Genomic DNA, 24,302 nt, shown 5'->3' on the forward strand with positions numbered 1-24,302 from the left:
CTTAAGCAGGGGGTTAACTAGAAGATTGCCACGGTCCCTTCCAACTCTGTTATTTTGTTATTCTTTTAAAAGCAGTAATTTTTTTTAAATATTGGAGATGATCAAAGAAAAGACTAGCATGTTGTTTCTTTCGTGGTCTTTTCATTTCCTACATCATCTTATGATAAGGATATTGACACAGTGTATACACGTTATCTAGTTCTGTGGAGTGATATATAAATCTTATGAATGAGTAAACAGATCTGTCAGGAGTGCAGATCATCATAATTTACAAAAAGTTAATGTGGCAAAAATCTAATATATTGCAGCTACCACGAAAGGTATCAAATATAATAATAATAACAACAACAACAACAACAACAAAGTTCGATGGACCTTGGAGGTCATCTAGTCCAACCTCCTGCTCAGGCAGTGATGGTGAACCTTTTAGAGACCGAGTGCCCAAAAACCGCCTTGCCCCTGCCCCGCCACACCTCTCCTGCCCGTAGGGCCACCATCATCTACATGGCCCTCCACAGCAGTTCGCACAGGCAGCCCAACAGCACCATGGTGGCCACACCCTCTGTCCATGCCTCGCAACATCATCTGTATGCGATGGGGTGTGAGGGAGGAGTCTTGTCTCCGATGCCTGGCTGTCATGTCTGTGGCTGCACTTGTCTGTGCAGGCTGCCTCCGGGGCGACTCTCCTCTGGGGGGCCTGCTGATGAGGGGGCTACGGGGTGGTGGGGCTGGGGCGACGTCGTGGTGCCCACAGAGAGGGCTCTGAATGCTGCCTCTGGCACCCGTGCCATAGGTTCGCCACCACTGCCCTATACTATTTCAGACAAATGGCTGTCCAGTCTCTTCTTAAAAACTGTGTTAGAATATTCACTGCTTCTGGAGGCAGGTTGTTCCACTGGTTAATTGTTCTAACTGTCAGGAAGTTTCTCCTTAGTTTTAGGTTGCTTCTCTCCTTCATTAGTTTCCATCTGTTGCTTCTTGTCCTGCCTTCAGGTACTTTGGAGAATAGCTTGACTCCCTCTTCTTTGTGGCAGCCCCTGAGATATTGGAACGCTGCTATTATGTCTCCCCTCTTCCTTCTCTTCATTAAACTAGATATACCCAATTCCAGCAACCGTTCCTTATATGTTTTAGCCTCCAGTCCTCTAATCATCTTTGTTGCTCTTCTCTGTACTCTGTTCTCTGTACTATGGAAAACATAGATTTGATTCTGATAATACTAAATTAGGATTTTAAAATTATGGTTTATTGATCAAGCCATAATGGTCTGGTTCACCCATAACACTAAACCATATAGTGAGTGATTTATATAGCGAACAAGCCAGACTATATGATCCAGACCAATATTATAACTAACTGTTATGGGTAACTACAACTTAATTGCCAAATATTTCAGCACATCTGCATCAGTAGGAAAGAATTCTGTTTGCTTTCTATGTAACATATTTTACACTAGAAAAACCTATGCCTGTAGTTTGCTTACATCACATTCTCATATTTGTTTCTCTAGGCCAGAAATGTGCACAATGGTGAGTTGGCTGCAGTTAAAATTATCAAACTAGAACAAGGTAAGCATTTTTCTATATTCTAATGGTACTGAATTGTTTTCTTAATCACACTGCTCATCAAATTCTTATTCCAAAGAACTCGGAGCCATTCTCTCTTTCCTTCATTTTATCTCGTTCAACTGTAACCCTGGGATAAAAGCCAGTCTTTGAATAAAGGTCAAGCACCAAAGCTTCAAGGATACTTCAAGAGGAATTAAATATGTCCACCCCCACCCCCACCAGTCCCCTCCCTCTGGTTTTAGTTTTTTATATTCTGTGCCACATTTTTGGAGAAATATTAGGCTTGGATTCTGGCTAAATGGAGAGCAAATCCCATGTTCTTCTTATTTCTGTTTAATACTATCTTCTACTATTTTCTACTTTGTCTACCTGTTATAGCTGAATTGACTGATTTTTTCCCCTGAAACATAGCATACTAGTTGCAGTCCATTGCTTTCACATTTTAAAAAGTTGAGGGAGATCAGATGTCTTCTCCAGCATGATGACTGAAGAATCCACCAATGGGTTATTTCAGTCCTTCTGCCCAATCAGACTAAGTTGTCAAAGTTGCCACGCCCATCCTTGCCTGGTACCTCCCAGTTTCATCTTAGTCTTTCGCCCATGAGGACGTGATAACTTTGACTCTCAAAGCTTATTCTTCAGGCAGGTTACACTTATAGAAACTATTCCCATTAGTGCATTCTTCTGACGGAAGGATTGGAGGCTCCCAGCCTCTGATAATCTCCCTTACAGGGAACTCTGTCCCCTATCCCTTTTAAACAGGAAAAATTCCCTTTCTCTGAATTCAAACAGTTTTTGGGGGAGGGTTCTCTCCCTGCAGCTCAGCAGTCAGCTGAGTCCTTCTCCCCTAGGAGAGCAAACACAGCCTATTTTTTGGGGGGGAGGGGTTTCGCTCAGGGCATGTGGAGACTGACTCAGTCGGAGCTCCAAACACTCACGGCCGCCAATTTGAAGCTGTTCAACACTCGCAGCTGCCATTTTGTGGCCATTCGGCCATCAGCCTCTTGCCGAGATTTCCCTTCAGTCGAGCTGACTGGCCGAAATTGGCGATTTTACAAGCTCTGCGGGGATAAGAGGCCTATTAGGACCTTGCCTCTTACCAGCTGCCTCTCCACGGAGGCTCCGCTACCGCTGGAAGGCGCCGCTATTGCCTTCGCGCCTAACAGCTGTTTGGCGCGAACCGGAAAGATCCTTTTTTGAGATTCTCTCCCCTTCACTTAAAACGAGTCTGGGGCATAATTCCCTTGAGCGCCTTATACACGATCGGAGACTAAGTCTACGATCGCTTTAGAACCCCCCCACAGGAAAGCAGTGCGGCCGCCATTTTGTGATGCAGCAAGTATTTCTTCAGGAATATTCTAGATCAATATTTTCCTGCCTCACAGTTGCGGGCACCATTTTGTGTGCTCTTGTCAAACGGCAACCTCACTGATAGGCCTCTGACATTCCACTTTAGCAGGGTCACCATTTGGAACACAGCAACTGCACCTTACTCTTCCCCAATTAGGCAACGGGCAGTTGAGAGTTCTAATTATAACAGGAATTTAATTGCACAACAGGTTTAGTGGATTCCTTGACTATGATCTGCTTGCAACAAAGTCTATTAGGCCTTGGTCGCTTAGCACTCCTTCACCTTAGCCTCTGCCACTCTGCATCTAGTGGTTGCTTACCAGGACCTGACCATTGCCACTATTGTGAGACACGTGAGATTTCATCACCAATTGGCCACAGGACTGTGCACACGGACACATTAACTTTGCCCTTTGCCTTGGTGACAAGCGCCTTGAAGCGCCCAGCGTGAGTCCAGCTTGGCCAGTGGGCCAGACTGCGCTGATCCACGTGCAGTCGGTCCCTCCATGGGGGGGTAACTGACGTCTCTTGCAGAGCGAGATAGTTCCAGGGCTGCACCTGGAACGCCTCTCGATCAACCATGGCAGACATCACTGAGCCACAGTCTTCGGATGCAGACAAGTAACCCAGTCACACAGCTCCTGGTCTAGAGGAGGCTAAGGGAAAAGCCAAAGCCAAGTCCAAATATGGCAAGAGGTCAAGTAAGGCAAGTGACAAGCAGGCCGATTGCACGCATCGAGCCCTAGAGAAGCAATTCTCTCGGGCCCAACGTTTGTCTGAGGGGGAAGGGCATAAATCACCACTTCCCCCGATTGCAGCTCCTGAGATGGACCAACAATTGCTCACTTCACCTGAGCAGGAGCTTCAGCAGGTCTCAGTACAGACCTTTGGTCAGGGAGGCACACCCCTCTTTGGGGAGGATCTCGAACTGCCAGGCCCCTCCACAGCACCCACAGCGACCTTCACACCGACTGCAGTGGGACTTAGTCCCTCACAGGGGCCTTCTTTTGCTGACCAGCTGCAGTCAATGATATCACAGGCAGTCCTTCAAGCCATCGTCTTATTGGGTCATCATCAACCCTCATCTCTGCCAAGATCTTTATCAGTGCCAACCGCCTCATCACAACCTACACTGATCGACCACACCAGTGCGGCTTCACCATCCCACTCTCCTGAATCCGATTCTTCCAGCGCTTCGGACTATGACGGAAATGCAGACCAGTGGTTGGACTGTGAGGAGCCTCCACAAGACTCACAGTCCATGGCAGAACTCTTTAACACTTCACTTTTTCCCTCCTTACTTCGCAGGGCATGCGCAGCGGGTAAGATCACTTCTGACCTGGTCCCCACCCCGGAAACTTCCACTGGCCAAGACACAAATTCCCTGTTCTCTGAACTGGTAATTCGGCGTCAACAGATTCCCTGTCCCCCTTTATTCCTGAAGAATATTCAGGGACAATGGGAATCCCCGGCTGCACAACCATCCCAGGGGAGAAGTGAGCGTAAAATAGTAGAGATGGCTCAAAACTTGACTGACCTGTTGGAGGTGCCCAAAGTGGATGAATCCCTAGCCCCGCTATTCTCAGCCGTTAGCCTACCAGCAGATGTATCTGATGCCCTTTAGGCGGAGGATAAGAAATCTGAGCTAGCATTTCGCAAAGCTCATCAAGCATCTGCGTGGGCAGCGAAGGCGGCTACCTCCACTTCCTTTTTCGCCAGAATTTCCCTCACTTGGCTTAGGCAGCTTCAGGAGAGGATTCTCCTGGAAGAGGTGAGAGTCCACCAGGATTTGACCAAACTCATAGCGACCTCTGAGTATATGGCGGATGTGTCCTTACACACCGCCAAGCACTTGGCCCGAGCAATGGCTTCCAGTGTAGTTGCTCGGAAGCTGCTTTGGCGTAAAAATTGGAGGGTCGAGAGCAAACACAAATGGCGGGTGGCCACAGCTCCATTCAAGGGAGGCCGATTATTTGGGGAGGCATTAACACCATACCTAGTGGAGAACAAGCAAAAGCAGAAGGTCATTTCTCATTTGTCTAGGACAGCAAACAGGCGTTTCCTTTCCTATGGCTGCTGTCAGTCCTTTCAGACTGGTGCAACAGCAGAGACTGGACAAGTATACCGTCCCTCTGTTCCTAGGGCAGACCATCCAGTTGAAATGACGAATTACAGGGACAGGCCCCGACACCAGACCCAGAACAAATCTTCCTTTTGAGGCAGAGGGGGTCGTCCCTTCCGTCGCTCCAAGTGACTTAGGGGGGACCCCTCCCGTTGGCGGCAGACTCACCCTCTTCAGCCACCAATGGGAAAACACAACCACAGACTCCTGGGTTCTGCGGACCATAAGAGAAGGCCTGTCCCTGAAGTTCAAAACCACACCCTTAGACCATTTTGTCCCTTGTCCAACCCTGAGAAACCCAATAAAAAGAGGTCTCATGGCAGACGCCATTCAGCATTTGCTAAGCATCAGAGCCATAGAGGAGGTCCCAGCAGATTAGGTAGGGCAGGGATACTACTCCATCCTATTTGTAGTCTCAAAATCATCAGGGGGATGGAGGGCAATCCTAGACCTCAAGGGCTTGAACCTCCATCTCCAGTATCGGAAGTTCAAAATGCAGACTCTCCACTCCATCTTGGGCAGCGTCAAACGAGAGGATTTCATGACCTCGATCGATCTCACAGAGGCATATCTGCCCATCCCCATCCTCCCGGATCATCGCCAATTCCTGCGGTTCTATCATCTCAATCACTACTTCCAATCGGTCTTTCCTCCGCCCCCAGGGTCTTCACCAAGATCCTGGCGGTTCTGGCAGCATACTTAAGATTGGCCCCGGTACGCATCCAGTGCTACCTGGACGACATCCTGATCCAATCAACCTCTGTCACGACCACCCAGTCGGATCTGGCCCTTACGATCAGGATTCTTCAAGACCACGGGTTCTCAATAAATTTCAAGAAGAGCCAGACGGTCCCCTCAACCCACCTCTTACACCTGGGCGCGGTGATAGACACAGACTCTTGTCACGTGTTTTTGTCAGAAGACCGGCAGAAAAGCATCCAAGACCTGGTCCTCAGAGTCCGCAGGGACAGGGTACTGATTGCTAGCTCTAATTTCCCAACTCCTGGGGAAATTACTATCTTGCATAGCGATAGTGCCTTGGGCCCGACTACATGCCCAGACCCTCCAATGGTTCCTGCTCCCGTACCAGAGACTGCACACCAGCTCTTCCAACCAGCTAGTACGGGTCCCCCGTCAGGTGATCCGTTCTCTTGACTGGTGGACTTCTTCAGCCATGTGCAAGGGGACTCTCTTCAAAGAGCCTTACCGTATTCTTATGACCACAGACGCAAGTCTATTCGGCTGGGGTGCACACCTCCAAACTCAGATGGCTCAGGGCTGGTGGTCGCGATTAGACCTGAAGCACAACATAAACTGGTTGGAGCTCAGGCCAATCCATCTGGCTCTCAAACACTTCCACAAGGTGATTGGCGGAAAACATGTGCTGGTCCTCATGGACAATGTAGCTGCAAAGGCTCACATGAACCGGCAAGGGGGCACTCGTTCCAAGTCCCTCATGACGGAGGCTCGGGCATTGGGATCCTGGGCAGAAAACAACCTGCTTTCCATCAGGGCCGAGCATATCTCGGGAGAGGCGAACCGGCAGGCGGACTTTCTCAGCAGGTCAATAGTGGACCACTTGGAGTGGCGGTTACACCCGGATCTCTTCAAGGAGATCACAGACAGGTTTGGCCATCAGATCGTGGACCTGTTTGCCTCGCGGGAGGACACCCAGCTTCCCAGGTTCTTTTCACATTTCCCCTCCTCTTCCTCTGCTTCCAGATCCTAGAGGAAGATCCTAGAGGAACAGGCAAAGTTGATCTTCATTGCAACTCACTGGCCGAGACGCCTGTGGTTTGCAGACCTAGTGAGCCTCTCCACAACTTCTCCATGGTGGGTTCCCGATAGTCGCATATGGTTAATGCAGGGGACCCTGCAACATCCAGATCCCAATGGCTCCAATTGGTCACCTGGCACTTGAACGTCACACCCTGACTCAGGAGTCATACTCATCAGGTGTGATTGATATGATTCAGCTAACCGCATTTACGATCACACTTGGCGGAATTTCTGCCACTGGTATGACAGGAACAACCTGAATCTCTCCAAAGTGACCATCCCAAGGATCTTAGACTACTTACTGGAGGGTTTTAATAAGGGGTTGTCATCCAACACCATTCGGAGGCAGGTAGCAGCCCTTTCCACGATGCTGTCCTGGGACAGATCTCAACCCTTGTCTCAGCATCCCATGCTCCGCTCCTTTCTCAAAGGAGTTACAAATAGCAGACCCCCTGTGGTCCACAGGTATCCCTCCTGGGAGCTACCCCGGGTCCTGCAGGCCGTAACTGCCTCACTGTTTGAACCCATTAGAACCTGTTCCTTGCAATCCTTGTCACTCAAGGTTTCCTTTCTGATTGCCATAACTTCCGCCAGACGTATCTCGGAGCTGGCCGCTTTGTCCATCAGGAAAGACCTGTGCACGTTTCACGAGGACAGGGTGGTTCTCAGGTTAGATCCTTCCTTTATCCCTAAGATAAACACAGTGTTTCATAGGGCACAGGAGGTTATCCTCCCAAATTTTTGTCCTCGTCCATCACATGACCTGGAACGCCAGTGGCACACATTGGACGTACGTAGAGCCTTGCGCTGTTACATCAAGCATACGGCGGCCTTTTGTAAATCAGAAGCCCTGTTTGTATCATTTCAACCTTCTTCCATGGAGCAGAAGGTATCCGCCTCTACCATAGCAGGTGGATCAGGGCATGCATAGCAGAGGCGTATGTGTCGCTTTCCCTGCCAGCTCCAAGTCATGTGATGGCACACTCCACCCGCAGCGCTGCCACATCTGCGGTGTGGGCAACATAAGCATCCATAGAGGATATTTGCAGGGCGGCAACATGGTCCTCGCCTTCCCCTTTCATTAGGCATTACCGGCTGGATAGATTCGCCTTGGCTGAGGCTTCCTTTGGCAGACGGATACTACAACAGGTAGTGCCAGGACTAGGGACACAGGCCCCAACTGACTCCCTCCCGTAGGGACACTGAGGGCTTTGGTAAGTCCCATTGGAGGATTCTTCAGTCATCATGCTGGAGAAGGAGCGTTGGCTTACCTGAAAGCCACTTCTCAGCATGATGATGAAGAATCCATGCCCACCCCTCTAGAGGTCAGTTAGGTCCGTGTCAGGGGTTGCTTTCCCTTTTCTTCTTTTGACAGTCATCACGTCGAACTATCGTCATTGGCTCCGCCGTCGATGAAACTGGGAGGTACCAGGCAAGGACGGGCATGGCAACTTTGACAACTTAGTCTGATTGGGCAGGAGGACTGAAATAACCCATTGGTGGATTCTTCATGATCATGCTGAGAAGCGTTCAGCTAAGCCAACGCTCCTTTCCATTGTAATATAGAACACTGTTAACAATTTCAGCTTATTTCCTTTTTTGGGCACAAACATCTGGATCTTAATATGAGTTAAGGTCCTGGATTAATGTTTCTCAATTTTTAAGAAGCATGGACCACTAAATAAACAATCAAAAAATGCAGTGAGCACTCAATTAAACAACACTGTCTCTACATTTTTGCATTTAAGAGCATGAGAATTCTGATGAATAACAATTTTACAGTGGTTGTATTTGTATGGCTTTACATCTTCTCCCATTTTAAAGATCTTTTAAAACTAAAATCTGTATCAAAAATATAAGTTCAAAATTTATCATTTTAATTATATTATATACCCCATGCAGTGGTGGGATTTAGCCGGTTCCCACCACTTCGGCAGAACCAGTAACTAATTTTTTGTTGCCCAGGCCCAGAGCGGACTTCTGGAAGCAGCATCCATACGGAGAACTGGTAGTTCACATATTTGAATCCCACTACTGACCCCATGCCATAATGAACATCTAAGCACAAACTTTCTAGTATAATTGTTTTTTTAATAAACAGATGAATCAACCTTCAGTGCATTGAAATCCTACTTTTAGACATTCATTATATTCATATTCACACTTTCTCTTTTCGGATTGCTTGCATAAAATTAATTAGCACAATACTGCACTTAGTTCTCTATTTCCAAGGCTATAGGCCTCCAGAGTGACATGCTGGGTATACTCATATAGACTTACTGATTTTATATGGAGCCTTGTGACATCATAATCTGCTTAATTTACAAACCATTCTCAATATTCTGTAAATCCTGGCTACTTTCCTTTTATTTGTCCTTACAAATGTTGATTGCAACGTTTTAGTTCTGCAGCCTGCTGACTGAGTGTAAAACTTGAACTGGAAGACTTGGGGTGTGGTAGGCAAACAGCGTTTGCAGCGTGGGGTGGAGCATAGGGAATGGTGCCACCTGATTTAGAGATGCATTGGGGAAAATGTTTTCCAAGGTTGCAGACTAGCTGGGGTTTTGGCTTTGCTGCAGTGCCAATCAGTTAACCATGTCTTGCAGCTGTGCAGATTGAGTGGGATGACAGCCTCCTTCAGTTCATTCAGAAAATATTTTGGATCATCATTCTGATTGAATGGAAGATAAATACTTCATTATATTTACAGTAGCTATATATTTAGTCTGTATAATTTTACTTCATTTTTCAGTCAAAGGGGCTAAGACGGGTGTCAAACTGCTGGCCTGCAGGCCGGATGCATCACGCCAAACCACGCCCACCCCTTTGCCAGCATTGGGGAAAAAGTCACAATACATCGCGACACGTCACATGACATTGCAAGTTTGACACCCCTGGGCTAAGAGAACAGCTTGCTTATGTAAAAAGAATAATAACCACAAGAAAAATAGTTTGTCCCTAATCTTACAGTCTCAAAGCCACAACATTAAAGGAAAAAAGAATGGGAAAGTAAGAAAAGAACTCAGGGACATATGGTTCTTTCAATGTTCAGATGAAATGGAACCGCTTCAGGGAGAAGGCAGATATTGATTAATTATTAGAAAAAAAAATCTTCCTAACGATAAGAATTATTTAAGGATGAAACTACCCTGAGCAATAGTGGATGCATTCAGTCAGAAGTTTAGGATTCAATCTGTCTTTGATGCTTGAATTTGGATTTCTGAATCAAGCAGAGACTAATGAGGGTGGTCTTCATGGCCCTGTCCAATTGTCTTATTTTATGAGTCAAACAGTTTCTCATAGAAGTGCTTAGTATTCAGATCTGGAGCATAGATGCTTTAGATCCAAATACCACCCACTTCTGAGCTGTCAAACAAGCCTGCTGATTTGTCCTTCTGCTCGCAGCTTCTATTCTTCAAGGGTTGGGTAGTTGCCAGGCTGTATGCACAATCAATTGCCATCTGCTGATTGGAATAAAAGCTTATTTTAAGTAGCTGCAGCTGATTAATTTTGCCTGGGCAGAAGATTTAAGGGGGCAATGTTTAGAAGATGAGCCCTGGTATTACATGTAGAAGGACCAGACGAATCCCTTGTGCATCTGCCTAAAATGCCCCAACGTGGAAACGGAAAAGATTCTGCCTGAGTTGACAGTGATGATTTTTGTATGACATGCTATCTTAGCATTGAACATAGTTGAGTTACAAATCTGATGAAAGTCTAGTAAAAGATCAAGTTTAGCAACAGCTCCCTCTGCTGTCAAGGCCAAATAACCCACCAATATTTGTATTACTTGAGACTTCCTGTTTATTATGATTATCAGCAAACAATATGAACAAAAACCATTGTTTAGGTATGAAGAATTCTGCTTTATAGCCTCTCTTTTATCCCACATTGTGTTCCTGGGGTACTAACAAGTGCTTAATAGTTAGGTAGAATATTTATCATTGAATTAGGAAGCTATATCAGACTCTGGATAGAATAACTAGTCTATAACAAGCTTTGATTACAGATTGCAGTCAAAGTACTCCTTCAGAGCTAAATTCTGAGCCACAGTTTGGATTCAGTGGAGACAGCCAAACCATAATGTGGCTTAGTTGTTCTGTAAATACAGAATTGTGCTGACAAACCACTAGTTTAACTTTAGAAAAGTCAGATCTTTTTAGTTTGCATTTTAATCTGACATAATTTCAACTCCTCAAACCTGTATGTCAACCAGTTTTTTAAAATGTTATTGATGTGGTTTGTAATTCAAAAATAGGAAATGTAAATATCTTTTTGAATATAAGGAAAACGTGTGCTTAAAAAAATCTGTATTGGCTAAAGGCGTGCAAATATATAACATATTGAAGAAAACTGATAAAAAGAACTCTGTATATTGTGGAAACACATATGTAAAAATGAGTATATTTTATAAAAGTGCATATTAAAAAAATCTGGTGTTGTGAGACCTTTGAAGCAATCCAATTCAGGAAACAGACTGAAGAATGACTGGAGACCTATTTTAATGAAATAGGCTCTAGCAACAGAATCTGGAAAGTTTAATTATGTTTTCATTTCCCTTCTTTTACTCCAGGAAGTTAAGGCAGAGCCAGTTTGAGTTTGTCTAATGTTTTATTAAAGTATAGGCTGAAAATATGTTTTGGTAACCATTACCAAATAGTTTCTCCCATCTGTGGTTTTCCATTGACATAATATCTGAGGACCAGAGAGACCCAAGTTCAAATCTTCCCTCAGCAACAAAGGTTAACTGGGTGGTTTTAAACCAGTCACTATTTCAAGAGAGCAGATGGGAGTGATTGATTGATTGATTGATTGATTGAAGAAGATGGTGTTATGTGTCACTATTTCAAGAGAGCAGATGGGAGTGATTGATTGATTGATTGATTGAAGAAGATGGTGTTATGTGTAGTTGTGCTTGCCTTGTGCTTTTGGAGGAAAGCTAGGGTATAAATGTAACAAATACATGAAACAGATGAAAATATCAGAAACTGATGAGAGTTGAGATATATATCAGGATAGAAGAATGAGAAATCGAGCAAATTGAACTTGAATTTAGTACAGAAGGTTATTTTTTTGTGTTCATAAGTAAGATAATTTGATGGCAATTCTGCTGTATCCCCTCTCATTTTATGTCCTGTTCAGACATTCTATACATTCTAATAATTTTGTCAGGCAGACATTTTTTTTCTTTAACAGCATATCTGTGTGTGCCTGAATGTCCATCTTAGTATCTGTCAGGTTGTCAAAACTCCAGATTTTGAAAAACAGGTCAGTCAGTTCTTACGGAATTTTTGCATTATGCAATCTGAGATTTTGGTTACATAGTTCAGTAAAGTAATACATCATTCACAGTCGTCAAAAATGAGCATGACTTGGGTGTAAGAATGTTACTGTAAAGTTTGCTGCTGATTGCTCTGAACAAATCCAAAAATAAAAAAAAAAAAATGTTTTCATCTCTTGACCTGCCTCTGGCCTCTAATCTTTCTCTATCACCTGAATGCTCATTTCAGCACTGCTTATTTCAGATTTCAGGGCTGTCATAAGAACATAGTAAAGAGCCACCAGTGCATCTAATGTACCCAGGAAGTGCATGTCCTTAACTACAAGGTAACTAATGACCATACAAAGTTACAGTGTCCCCCCCCCCAGGTACCTACAACATGATTCCAAAGTTCCAAAGGCTGTCCTTCCCCCCCCCCCCCCCGTCACATGGCCACATATCAGGCACTCAGAACTGGCCTGCATTTATGGCTGTTTGCAGTGGCCTGCAGTCATATTGCCATGTTTTTGCCAAAAACTGGCATTTACTTCTAGTTTTTGGCAAAATGGCCTATAGCGAACAATGAGCTCGCTTTACAGCTGCTACATTCAGTTAACAACCATTGCACAACTGCTTGTAAAATAGGGTCAGTTACACGGGTGACCTGCTTTATGACCATCATGACTTATGACAATAATAGACAGGATTCATTACAATCATAAGTCGAGGTCTACCAGTATTGTGGAGAGTGATACTTGGAGAATCAATATGAAGTGGGATTACAACAATAAGGAATATAAGTCTTCTTCCCTGCTGCAATCATAATGAAAATAATTTCTCTGAATTGTTTGGTTGCATGGGGAGATGGGGAGTTTTGTTTTCCTCCTTCCCTTTGCAAAAGAAACAGGAAAGTGTCTCCAGTCTCACTGCTTAATCCCCAGACTCTGGTGGATTGGATTTGGCTGCCTCCTTGATAGCTTACATTTGATTAATTGCTTTTGGTCCAAAAAGAATTGTACAAGAATCTGTTCTATTCTGTTTCTACTAATATGCACAACAATGGTTATTTTTTTCTTCTCAACGCACCCTCAGACTATAAAGCTACTGAGCCAGATGCTGTCCAGACCTCATACTAGAAGCTTTGAGACTTCCTCCCTTAAAACAACTTTTATATAGTTTAACAGATATTGCAATTGTTATAGTAGCTATTCACCAGTAGAAGATACCACACAACTGTTGTCATCCTTATGGGTGACTCCAGGGGTCGTATCTTCCATATTAGATACTGTGTTTGATCCTTTAATGGGATTTGAACTCACACTTGTACAGATGCTTGTACAGTGCATTTAGCTACAGAGCTGTCTTGGCCTCTCTGTCAGTAGCTAATAGGAAGGGAGGTCTTCCTGCAGGAAGCTATATAAGTATGCCTTCCTGTTTACTATTGTTTCTTTGTACTATATCACAAAAAAATCTCTAGTATGAGAGCATATAGCAAAACAGAAGGTATACCTATAGCTTCTGTAAGTTGCTATCACTGCTAGTGACCAACAGGAGGCACTGACCAATCACATAGTGCCTTCTACTGGTCAGTAGCAATCATAACATTCATTATCAGAACCTCTATATGGGGAAAAAAAAGAATAATTGAGTCTTCTCAGTGAAAAAAAACAATACCCAGGTTACTTTTGAAAAATCATTACTTTCAAGTTTCTCTAAGTAGCCCATGACCTGTATCAAGGAAGAAGAATGGGTGAATGTACGATTTTTGATGCCTTTCCCTATTCTCCAGCATGAGGATGGATAATCCACAGATGGATTTCCTGTTGTCCTTTTACCCAATAGACTAAGTCTGAGAGTTTGCCACGCCTCCTGCTGGGCTAGGCTGACCCATTTCCGACTTAGTCTTGTACCCAGCAGGACATGGTGGTTTTTCCTCAGATCGCAGGTTGTACCATCCGTGAATTATCCCCTTTTCTCATCCCCTTTTAGAGAGCTTCTAGGAAGTTTCCCTATTTCTCCCCAAGAAATCTCGTGTTCTCTCTCCCTGTGCCTTTTGAACTGCCAAAGGCAGACACCGGGCTGAGTACAATCCTGCAGGACAACTCAGCCGAGCCATGGCTCGGCTGATCAGCTCAGCTGATCGGTAGATTTCCGCAGAGCTCTTAGCTGACCATAGGCCAGCTGGGCTTTGGCCCAAAGATTCTCAGCATCTCCGGCTCGCCACGCTGACAACGGCCGCCTTTTTGGGAGCCGCGAGACAGCCGTTTTCCTTACTAAAACTTCCGGATTTTTTTTCCTTCTGACTTGATTTTATTGAGAAGGAGAGAGGCGGAGAACACACTCTAATTGCACCGGGAGTCTGCGAAGGTGGAGATCACGAAATTTAGCATCCCTTCACACAGCTTTCCTTTCTTGCCTCAGAAGTTGACTGCTACCCTTTTGGATAACGTTTTGGCGCCGTTTTCTACCTCACTGTTAGCCTTTCAGGGCCTTCGGTGCTCCAGCACTATTAACATACACATACTCCTCCAGAGGGCTAAATAGCTCTGACAGCCACCCCTGACATTGCCCCTGGCAATCCCTTCCATAAGAGTTGATCCACACTATCTTGCCATTGCAAGCCTTGGTCTATGCCTTAGGCCTTGAATCAACTCCAGTATTGGACAGTGCATTTGGTAGTCCTCAAGAAATGTGAGGACAGGCCGGTCATTACTATACATGTTTGAGTTACTTAGCTCCTTTTGAGTGCCATCCTGCTCAAGCAAGCCCTACTGTCCTGTCCTCTAGACATTTGTGATGAGCTCTCCCCACCATAAAAAAAAGCAGTGTTGCATTTCCCCACTTTATGTTTAGATATTCCCAAGCTCTTAGCTGCATTCCTAGAGGCTGGTTTTACAGCAAGAATGCTTTGTAATTTTCCCCAAAGATATAAGAGTGAAATAAAAATAAGGCCTGGAGATTGGCATATTGTCCTTTCTTCCCTCGTACAATTCATTTTAATTGTTTGCGGTCATTTTAGTATCCTGCTATCTGATAATTGGGCTTTGTATTTGACTTTAGAATCTGTTTCTGCCATTTATGAGTTTCCAGGGCCGATTCTGAGGCAGTTTATTGGCTGGCGCTGAGCTAAAGGGGTAGGTTCCTCAGGTGTAAGACTAGGAAATGTAATGCAGTGAGAGCCTCAGTGAACTTTTTGCATGTGGTTGGACCGTCTTATCTGCATTAACCATCAGCTATAGCTTGTTATCTTGTACAGATGTGGGATTTACAGCTTCCACTTCAGGGTTTGTGGCTTCCAGTCAGACCTGGGCCTTCTATCCTCCCACAGCATCACATATTTTAAAAAGAAAGTCTGCATAACAGCAAAGCTGACATGGTAATATCATTTCCCCTCTAGGTAACTATTTATAGGGTACCCTCAAGGTATGCAGAATTTTAAAAAGCTTCACACACAAGAATAGAGCATAAACTGTAGAAAAGTGAGGGAAGAAGCCATAATTTAACTGCAGAACTCCCATTTTGCATACCTTTGGGCTGAAAAAGAGGGAAGTACTTTCTCTTTGTCTACTTTCTCTTTGAAATACATGATTTTGAAGCCCTCAAAGTTATTCCCCATTATCTTTTTTCCTAATATAGGTAGTCCTTGACTTATGACCACAACTGAGCACAGAATTTCTTTTGCAGGATCCTGGGACACGTATGTTCGCCTTCATTCGTGAAAATTTATTTTGCTAGGTGAGACAGTTGTTAAGTGAACGTTGCCTCATTTTATATCCTTTTTTGCCACAGTTAAGTGAATCATGGCAGTTGTTTAAATTAGTAACACAGTTGTTAAGTGAATCTGGCTTCTCCATTGACTTGACTTGTCAGAAGGTTGCAAAAAGTGATCACATGATCCCAGGACAATGCAATCATCATAAATATGAGTCAGTTGCCAGGCATTTGCATTTTTATCATTTAACCATAGGGATGCTGGAATGGTCTTAAGGATGAAAAATGGTCATAAGTCACTTTTTTCAGTGCCATTGTAACTTTAAACAGTCACTAAATGAACTGTTATAAGTTGAGGACTACCTGTAAAAAATGTTCAAACATTCTGGTCTTTTCTGATGGGTAAAAGTGATCAAGCTCCCTGATTATTTTAGTTGCTCTCTCCTGTTTGCTCTTCTGTAGTATTATATCATTTTTCAATTGATTACAACTTTATAGAGCAGTGTTTCTCAACCTTGACAATTTTAAGGCATGTGGACTTGAACTCCCAGAATTCCACAGCCAGCATTATAGAGTATTCTACATGCAGACCATAAATATGTATAAGGATGGCAGTGTTGGCAGTTTCATTTTTAATCCCTTTTTGTAATAGGGATCTCTGGCATAGAATTTGCTTTTCTCCAGCATGAGGATGGATAATCCACGGATTGGGTTTCCTGAAGTCCCTTCTACCCAGTTAGACTAAGTCTGCGAGATAGCCACGCCTCTTGCTGGGTCACGTTTACCCAGTTCCGACTTAGTCTTCCCCCAATCAAGACAAGTTGGTTCTTATCTCCAGACTCAGGTTGTAAATTTTTCCCCTTTTTTTCCTATCCGTGGATTATCGTTCTTTTCTCATTTAGATTTCCTTTAAATTACTCAGCACGAGGCTTGTGTGTTTTTGCTTTTAGAGGCTGTTAGAGGCTTCACTCCACCCCTTCCCCCTCCTCCCTTTTGCTATTTCCTGGGCTGCTGAAGCCTCAGCACGAGGCTTGTGTGTTTTTGCTTTTAGAGGCTGTTAGAGGCTTTTAAGGGCCTTACTACAGTGAAGGGAGCTTCACAATTCAGAGTTAATCATTTTAGTTTGACCTGAAGATTCTGATTCCTTCTGGCCTCACCACGTGGCTGAGGCCGCCATTTTTAGGAGGGCAGAGTTAGTGGAGATAGTCACCAAGCACCTCTGATTCCACCTCAGACACATCCACTTGTCATTGCTTCTCGCAATATATTGTGATAGTAAAAATTTTTGGATTGTTTTTCATTGGGAGCTTACTTCTCTCATTTCTCCTGCATACTTATTGTTTATCTACCAGTATACTATGCTTCACAGTCCTTACAAGGAGCTCATATATTGGTCTTATCAGTCTCTACAGTCTCTCACTGGGCCTTAGCTCCTAACCTGTTCCAGACCCATTCTCAGACTTGTGCTGAAGGGTCTCAGGCTTAGCTCCCTTGCAAGGAGCCCATACTGGTCTTTCCAGTCTTTGCAGTTTTTTCACATTGGAACTCTGTTCCCAGCCTTGTCCAGATCCATTCTCAGACTTGTGCTGAAGGGTCTCAGGTCCTAATTACCGTGCCAAGGGCCTATACTGATCTTACCAGTTCTACAGTTTTCACTTTGGGACATTAGTCCCTAACTTTCTTGCGACCCATTCTCAGACTTGCGCTGAAGGGTCCCAAACGAGATGGCTGAAGACAAGCAGCCTCAGCTGGTTCTGGCACCCACCAGTCCTCCAAGTAAAAGGAGACGTAAATCTTCAAAATTGGAGGCAGCTGGAAAATTGAAGGCAAAAGCAAAGGCCTTATCCAGCAAAGCGCCATCCAAGGCGGCGGAGAAGGAAGCCGCAAGGAGACATCAGGCCCTAGAGAGACAGATTTCCAAGGCTCAAAAGGCAGCTTCATCAGAACATGTGCCAGCTACATCTGGGACCTCTGAGTCCTCTCCTTTCAGTCCTCAAGCAACCACAATTGCACAGGTTCACAGGCCCTTGTCTCCAGAGGTTGGGTCTCAACGTAGACCTATTAGTCCTATGACATCTAACCCAAGTCCAAGCTGGGGGGGGCACTTACCTCTCAAGCAATTCCATCAGCCACATTCATGCCCATGGCCGCTGGTCTCTGCCCTGAGTCTTCACAGGCACTTGGGCCAGAGCAACTACAATCCATGCTCACTCAAGTATTAGAGAGTCCGTCCTCCCTACAGAGGTCCCAACCTCCGACATCTTCCCAACGTCTGTCCGAGACCCCTGATTACGCCTATTCCATTGCTTCCAATCAGTCCTCACAGGGTGGGGATTCTTATTCGGAAGTTGATGAATCACGGGGGGCAGCCTTATCAGACAATGAGGATGCTCCTCAGGAGCCCTCCCCCTTTGTAGGCCTCTTTGATCCCACTCTATTCAAGACCATTCTAGCCAAAGCCATGGCTACATCCCAGATCGCCCCAGAACCAGATCCTCAACCTACCCCTTCCACCAGTCAGTCATCAAATCCTCTGTTTGATGAGCCTAGGGTGACTCAAAGGCATATACATTGCCCTCCATTCTTTGCCAACACGGTAAGAAAACAATGGGCCAATCTTGGGGCCTCTCCTGTCCCAGGGTCCTCTGACAAAAAACTGTTTAGCATGGCACCATCCCTAACCAACCTCCTAGAGGTTCCAACCATGGACACATCCCTCACTCCCATTTTTTCAAACTCCACCATTGCTGGAGATATGGCTGAGGCATTAAGACCGGAAGATAGAAAATCTGAGTACTCTCTACGAAGGGCACATCAAGCATCAAGATGGGCAGTAAAGGCTTCTACGTCAGCCTCTTTCTTCTCATGATCCTCTATCACTTGGCTCCAGGAGCTTCAGGACATGATCCCACAGGATCAGGTACGCGCCCATCAAACGTTGGGTAAGTTATTAGCGGTGGTTGAATACACGGCCGATGCCATGTTGCATGCTGCCAGATTTTCAGCCAGGACAATCGCAGCCAACATTTCTACCAGGCAGCTGCTTTGGCTGAAGCAATGGCAGGCGGATTTAAAATCCAAAGGACGCTTGGCCACCGCCCCTTATTATGGTGGAAAATTATTTGGGATGCCCTGGAGCCCTACTTGATAGAGAACAAGGACAAGAAAAAGGTTCTTGCTCACCAGGCCAGACGATCGGACAGAAAGCCTGCTCCTTTCTATCGCAGACAGGGGTTCCGAGGCAACACCCAGGGTTCTGACTGGCCACAACGCACACGCTCTTTTCCTCCTAGATCGGACCGTCAAACGGACCACTTCGTGCCCAAGCCCAGGCAACAACCGCAGGCTAAGCGGCCCTTTCGGGGCATGGAGGACCGTCCCTATCAGAGGAATAAGTGACTCCAGGGAAGGACCCCCCATAGGCGACCGGCTCTCCCTGTTCTCTCAGAACTGGGGGCACATTACCAACGACACCTGGGTCGTATCCACTGTCACCAACGGCCTGACCTTGGAGTTTCTTTCAAAATCGGCAAACCGATTCATTCAGTGTCCGACTCCTTCAAACCCATCAAAACGGGTTCTCATGAAGGAGGCCATTTCCCATCTCATCGAAATAAATGCGGTGGAACCAGTCCCTCCCGATCAGAGGGGGAGAGGGTTTTACTCAATCCTCTTTATAGTTCCAAAGACCTCGGGAGGATGGAGGGCCATTCTGGATCTAAAACGGTTAAATTATTACCTGATATACAAAAAATTCAAGATGCAAACCCTGCAATCCATTTTGGCCAGCATATGAAGGAACGACCTCCTGACATCCATCGACCTCACGGAAACGTACCTACATATTCCAATATTACCACCACATCGCAAGTTTCTCAGATTCTGCTACAGATCTTATCACTATCAATACAGAGCGCTTCCGTTTGGCCTTTCATCTGCCCCGAGGGTATTCACAAAGATCTTGGCGGTTCTGGCAGCTCACCTCAGACTGGATTCCATTTGGATCCAGTGTTACCTGGATGACATCCTCATTCAGTCGGTGTCTGTTCAGGCTGCAGGGTTGGAGGTGGCCCGTACCATGGAGGTGCTCCAGAACCACGGGTTTTCAGTGAATTTCCTCAAGAGCCAGCTAATCCCATCCACGCGGCTCCTTCATCTGGAAGCAGTGATAGATACAACACACTGCATGGTCTACCTATCGCCAGATCGCATAGTCAGTCTCAGGGCCCTGGTCTACCAGGTACGACACGCCAGGGCGGTTCCCCTCCTCATCCTCTCCCAGCTTTTAGGCAGATGATCTCCTGCATTGCCATCGTATCCTGGTCCAGACTACATTCCAGAGCTCTTCAGTGGTTCCTCCTCCCCTTTCAGAGGCGAAAGCTAACATCCTCCAAAGGCAGGTGAGGTTGACTCCAATGGTATCAAGGTCACTCAGATGGTGGAGTTCTCGGGCCATCGCCAGGGGCTCGGAATTCAGAGAGCCGTTACGGATCGTTCTCACCACAGACGCCAGTCTCTTTGGTTGGGGGGCGCACCTCCAGTCTCAAATAGCCCAGGGGAGATGGGCCAAAGAGGATTCGAAACACAATATAAATTGGCTGGAACTTGGCAATTCATTTGGCGTTGTGTCATTTCAAGGTGAGAGGCCAGCTTGTTCTCGTCCTCACGGACAACATAGTGGCCAAAGCCCATGTGAACCATCAAGGGGAACCAGGTCAAGTTCTCTGATGACGGAAGCCAGACTGCTCTGTTCCTGGGCAGAGGCCAATCTGGCCTCGATCAAGGCGGATCACATCTTTGGGTCAATCAACCAGCAGGGCGACGGTGGATCATTCAAAGTGGCGCCTGGATCCAGCACTGTTCCTAGAAATATCTCACAGAGTGGGTCATCCAGTTCTGGATTTGTTCGCCTCAGCAGCGAACTCCCAACTTCCAAGATTTTTTTCCCGATTCCTGTCACCGGGGTTGGAGGGAGTAGATGCTCTGCGCATACCGTGGCCCTTTCCTTTCCTCCACTCCCCCTTCTTCCGGCTGTCATCCGCAAGATTCTACAGGAGAAGGCGGAGGTGGTTCTCATAGCTTCTCATTGGCCGAGGTGCCCATGATTCGCCGATCTCATGAGACTGTCAGCATTGACCCCGTGGAAGATACCTCGGGCCTAGTAGCACTCAGTCAACGGGCGCTCCAGCACCCCGACCCTCAATGGCTACAGTTGACCGTATGGCACTTGGACAGAGACGTCTGACTGAGGAAGCTTACCCTATGAGAGTCATTGATATGATTCAAGCGTCTAGACGCCCGTCAACTAATAGAGTTTATGACTCCACTTGGAGGAGCTTTCTATCTTGGATGTCCAAGCATCAGGTCCAGTTGTCATCTCTCACTGTGCCTCAAGTTCTACAGTTTTTACTGGACGGAATAGATAAGGGCCTCTCTCCAAGTACCATCAAGAGGCAGGTTGCGGCCTTGGCCACGGTACTCTCTTGAGATGACTCTTCCTCACTAGCCCATTACCAATGATCCATTCGTTCATCAAAGGGGCAGTTAACACTAGACCTCCAACCGTTCATCGTTACCCCTCTTGGGATCTTTCGAAGGTTTTACAGGCCCTTATCGGGTTGCCCTTCAAACCACTTCAATCCTGTGATCTCAATCTTTTATCCATGAAAGTAGCCTTTCTGGTGGCAGTGACTTCGGCCAGACGCATATCTGAACTGGTGGCCCTCTCGGTCAGGGAGGATCTCTGCCTGTTTCGCCCCGATTGCGTAACCCTGCGATTAGATCCCACTTTCATTCCTAAGGTGAACTCCTTGTTTCACCGGTCCTAGGAGGTGATGTTGCTGAGCTTCTGCCCTAGACCATCCCATGACTTGGAACGCAGATGGCACACCTTGGATGTCCGCAGGGCACTCCGCATTTATCTTAAAAGGACTGCTGCTTTCCGTAAGTCAGAGGCACTTTTCCTTTCCTTCAATCCTTCCTCTATGGGACTTAAGGTCTCATCTTCCACTGTTGCCCGGTGGATTAAGGCTTGTATTGCCAGGGCATACCAATCACAGTCCTTAGCCATTTCTTCACGTATCACGGCCCACTCTACCCATAGTGCGGCCACCTCTGCAGCCTGGGCCACTCAGGCGCCCATTGGCGAAATCTGTTGGGCGGCGACCTGGTCATCCCCTTCCCCATTTATTCGTCACTATAAAATTGATAGGTTTGCTTCTGCTGACACTACCTTTGGCCGTAGAGTATTAAAGCGGGTTGTCTCATCTCCTGCACCACAGGCCCTGTCTGTTACCCCCCCCCCCCAGAGACAGGCAGGCTTTGGTATATCCCAATCCGTGGATTATCCATCCTCATGCTGGAGAAGGGGCGTTGTCTTACCTGAACGCCTTTCTCAGTATGATGATGGATAATCCACTCCTGCCCTTTAATGATTGATGGGCACTGTGGCAGGAGTCTGGGAACCAACGCATCTGACTTTGTCTGTTGCTTCGCCCTCGTCGGAACTGGATAAATGTGACCCAGCAAGAGGTGTGGCTATCTCGCAGACTTAGTCTAATTGGGTAGAAGGGACTTCAGGAAACCCAATCCGTGGATTATCCATCATCATGCTGAGAAAAGGTGTTCAGGTAAGACAACGCCCCTTCTCCCAGGTAAGACAACGCCCCTTCTCCCAGCTGCCACACATTGAGTCTATATCATTGTTTTTTAAATTTGGAAATTTACAATGTGGACTTCCATCTCCCAAAATTCCCAGCCAGCTTGGGAGTTGAAATACACACCTCTTAAATTGCCATGTTTGAAAAACACTGGTTTATGTTGACCCCCAAGATCTTCTCCCTGGTTAATTACAGATGTCTCAGACCCTATCAGTGTGTATGTAAAATTAAGGATCTTTGCCTATCACTTTACACTTTGCTTTGTTTAACAGGGGAAAAATAATAGTATAAATTGGGAAAGTCAGAAGTAGCAAACAATTCCAATTTTCAAGGGTCAGCTGTCTATTTTGCATTTGAGAGCTCTAGACTTTTGAATGCTATCTTTGTACACAAAAAAGCAATGTGTATGCTGATTGGAATTTGTTATTTATTCCTTCCTGGCAAATATGCACAAGCACTGTTTTGGTGGCCTTAGGTAAGACCCTATTATGATCACTGATGAACTTGGGGTTACGTGGTATACAGTTGCTGAGAGCTCCACCGTTGCTACCCCCACTCTATCTTTGTGTTGTTGTGAGGTAATAGACACATTGATAGCCAATCATACAATTGCCTGTTTTCACTAGTCATAGGCTTAGAAACTGTTTTCAATACATGCTTTCTGGAGTGCTTGACTTGTCCAACTATTTAGCTAGAGAAGGCATTTATAATGGGTGAAAAACAGAAGTCGGGACAGCTTCCCATGACTGCTAACTTAATGGGGGCAGCCAGCTGGATAGAGGGACCCACTTCTTTTTTTAATTAAGGCAGCCAGAAATTATGGGAAGCTATGTCTTGCAACACTGCATAAATTGTTTGGCTCACACTCTGTACAATGACCTTCCCTAATCTAAATGTGTATGGTATGTGTGTAGTCCAGCACATCTCAGGACAATCAATTAGAAAAATGAAGGGGATACTCAGATCTTGAGTGAGAATTCAAAAAATGTCCTGAAATTTCAGCATTCTCTGCAAGATTTCAGGGGTGAGATTACTGGAAGAAAATCTTGAAACTTGATAACCTGAAAAGTTTACTAATCTCTACTGCAATTCATCGAGGTGTGTGTTCTTTTTTTCTAGCGTTCTTCCAATGGGGAAAAACATAGAGCAAAGTTAACCAGGTGGGGCTGGCTCAGTTCCCAATAATTTCTAGCAGAATATTTGAGGTAATGAAGAAACAACTGAGTGTACATTAAGGAAAGCAAAGTCTCATATTTTCTGAGTTCATTTGTGTCATGGGCCAATTTAGCTACATATGGACAAAACTTTCCCTCCGACCAAGCATCCTCTTTTTGTAAAGATTATCTTGGAAAAAATTGCCTGCGGCAACTGTTCAAATTCAGCTTCCTTTGAAAAGCCTTAAAAGAAGAGGTAGGCATAAATCACATAATTTTTTGATGTATCCATAAAAGCAGCCTGCCACAAACTTAGGCAAAAGTCTTATTGTCCCATTACCTCATCATAAAAATACGAGAGGAATTAAGTCTAAGTTTGACCATGGGAGTGTTTGGTCCAGCCTGCTTCCTGCTTCTTCAGTAGCTAGTAAGACAAGAGACCAGCAAACAGAACAGTAAAGGCCTTCTCTTAAATTTTGCTTTTAAAAAATGCCCAAAAATACAAGACACCATGCTTAGCAGTCATTGACAATTGCATTCTCTGTTAATTTTCTAATTTCCTTTCAAACCCAATTGTAGGAGTGACTCTCGCTACATTTCATACTAGCGGGTGAGAGTGAGAGTAAAGCTTTTTCTTGAGTCTTCTTTGAATGCTAGAGGAATCACAGAATCTACGGAAGCTAGAAGTGATCTCTTTCA

At 45.5% G+C, this 24,302-nt stretch overlaps 1 protein-coding gene across 4 annotated transcripts in view; it reads left to right on the plus strand.

Annotated features, from left to right (window-relative positions):
* Nucleotides 1-24,302, plus strand: part of MAP4K5 (mitogen-activated protein kinase kinase kinase kinase 5) — a 125,345-nt gene that overhangs the window by 45,845 nt on the left and 55,198 nt on the right. For all 4 annotated transcript variants that reach the window (XM_039329460.1, XM_039329459.1, XM_039329458.1 and 1 more), the window contains one exon: nucleotides 1,511-1,568. In XM_039329460.1, the coding sequence (XP_039185394.1) occupies nucleotides 1,511-1,568 (58 nt within the window). The remainder of the gene's footprint in view (nucleotides 1-1,510; nucleotides 1,569-24,302) is intronic.

Source organism: Crotalus tigris, unplaced genomic scaffold, assembly GCF_016545835.1.
Source record: "Crotalus tigris isolate CLP2741 ecotype Arizona unplaced genomic scaffold, ASM1654583v1 scf7180000024398.1132909, whole genome shotgun sequence".
In the NCBI taxonomy this organism is placed as follows: Eukaryota; Metazoa; Chordata; class Lepidosauria; order Squamata; family Viperidae; genus Crotalus; species Crotalus tigris.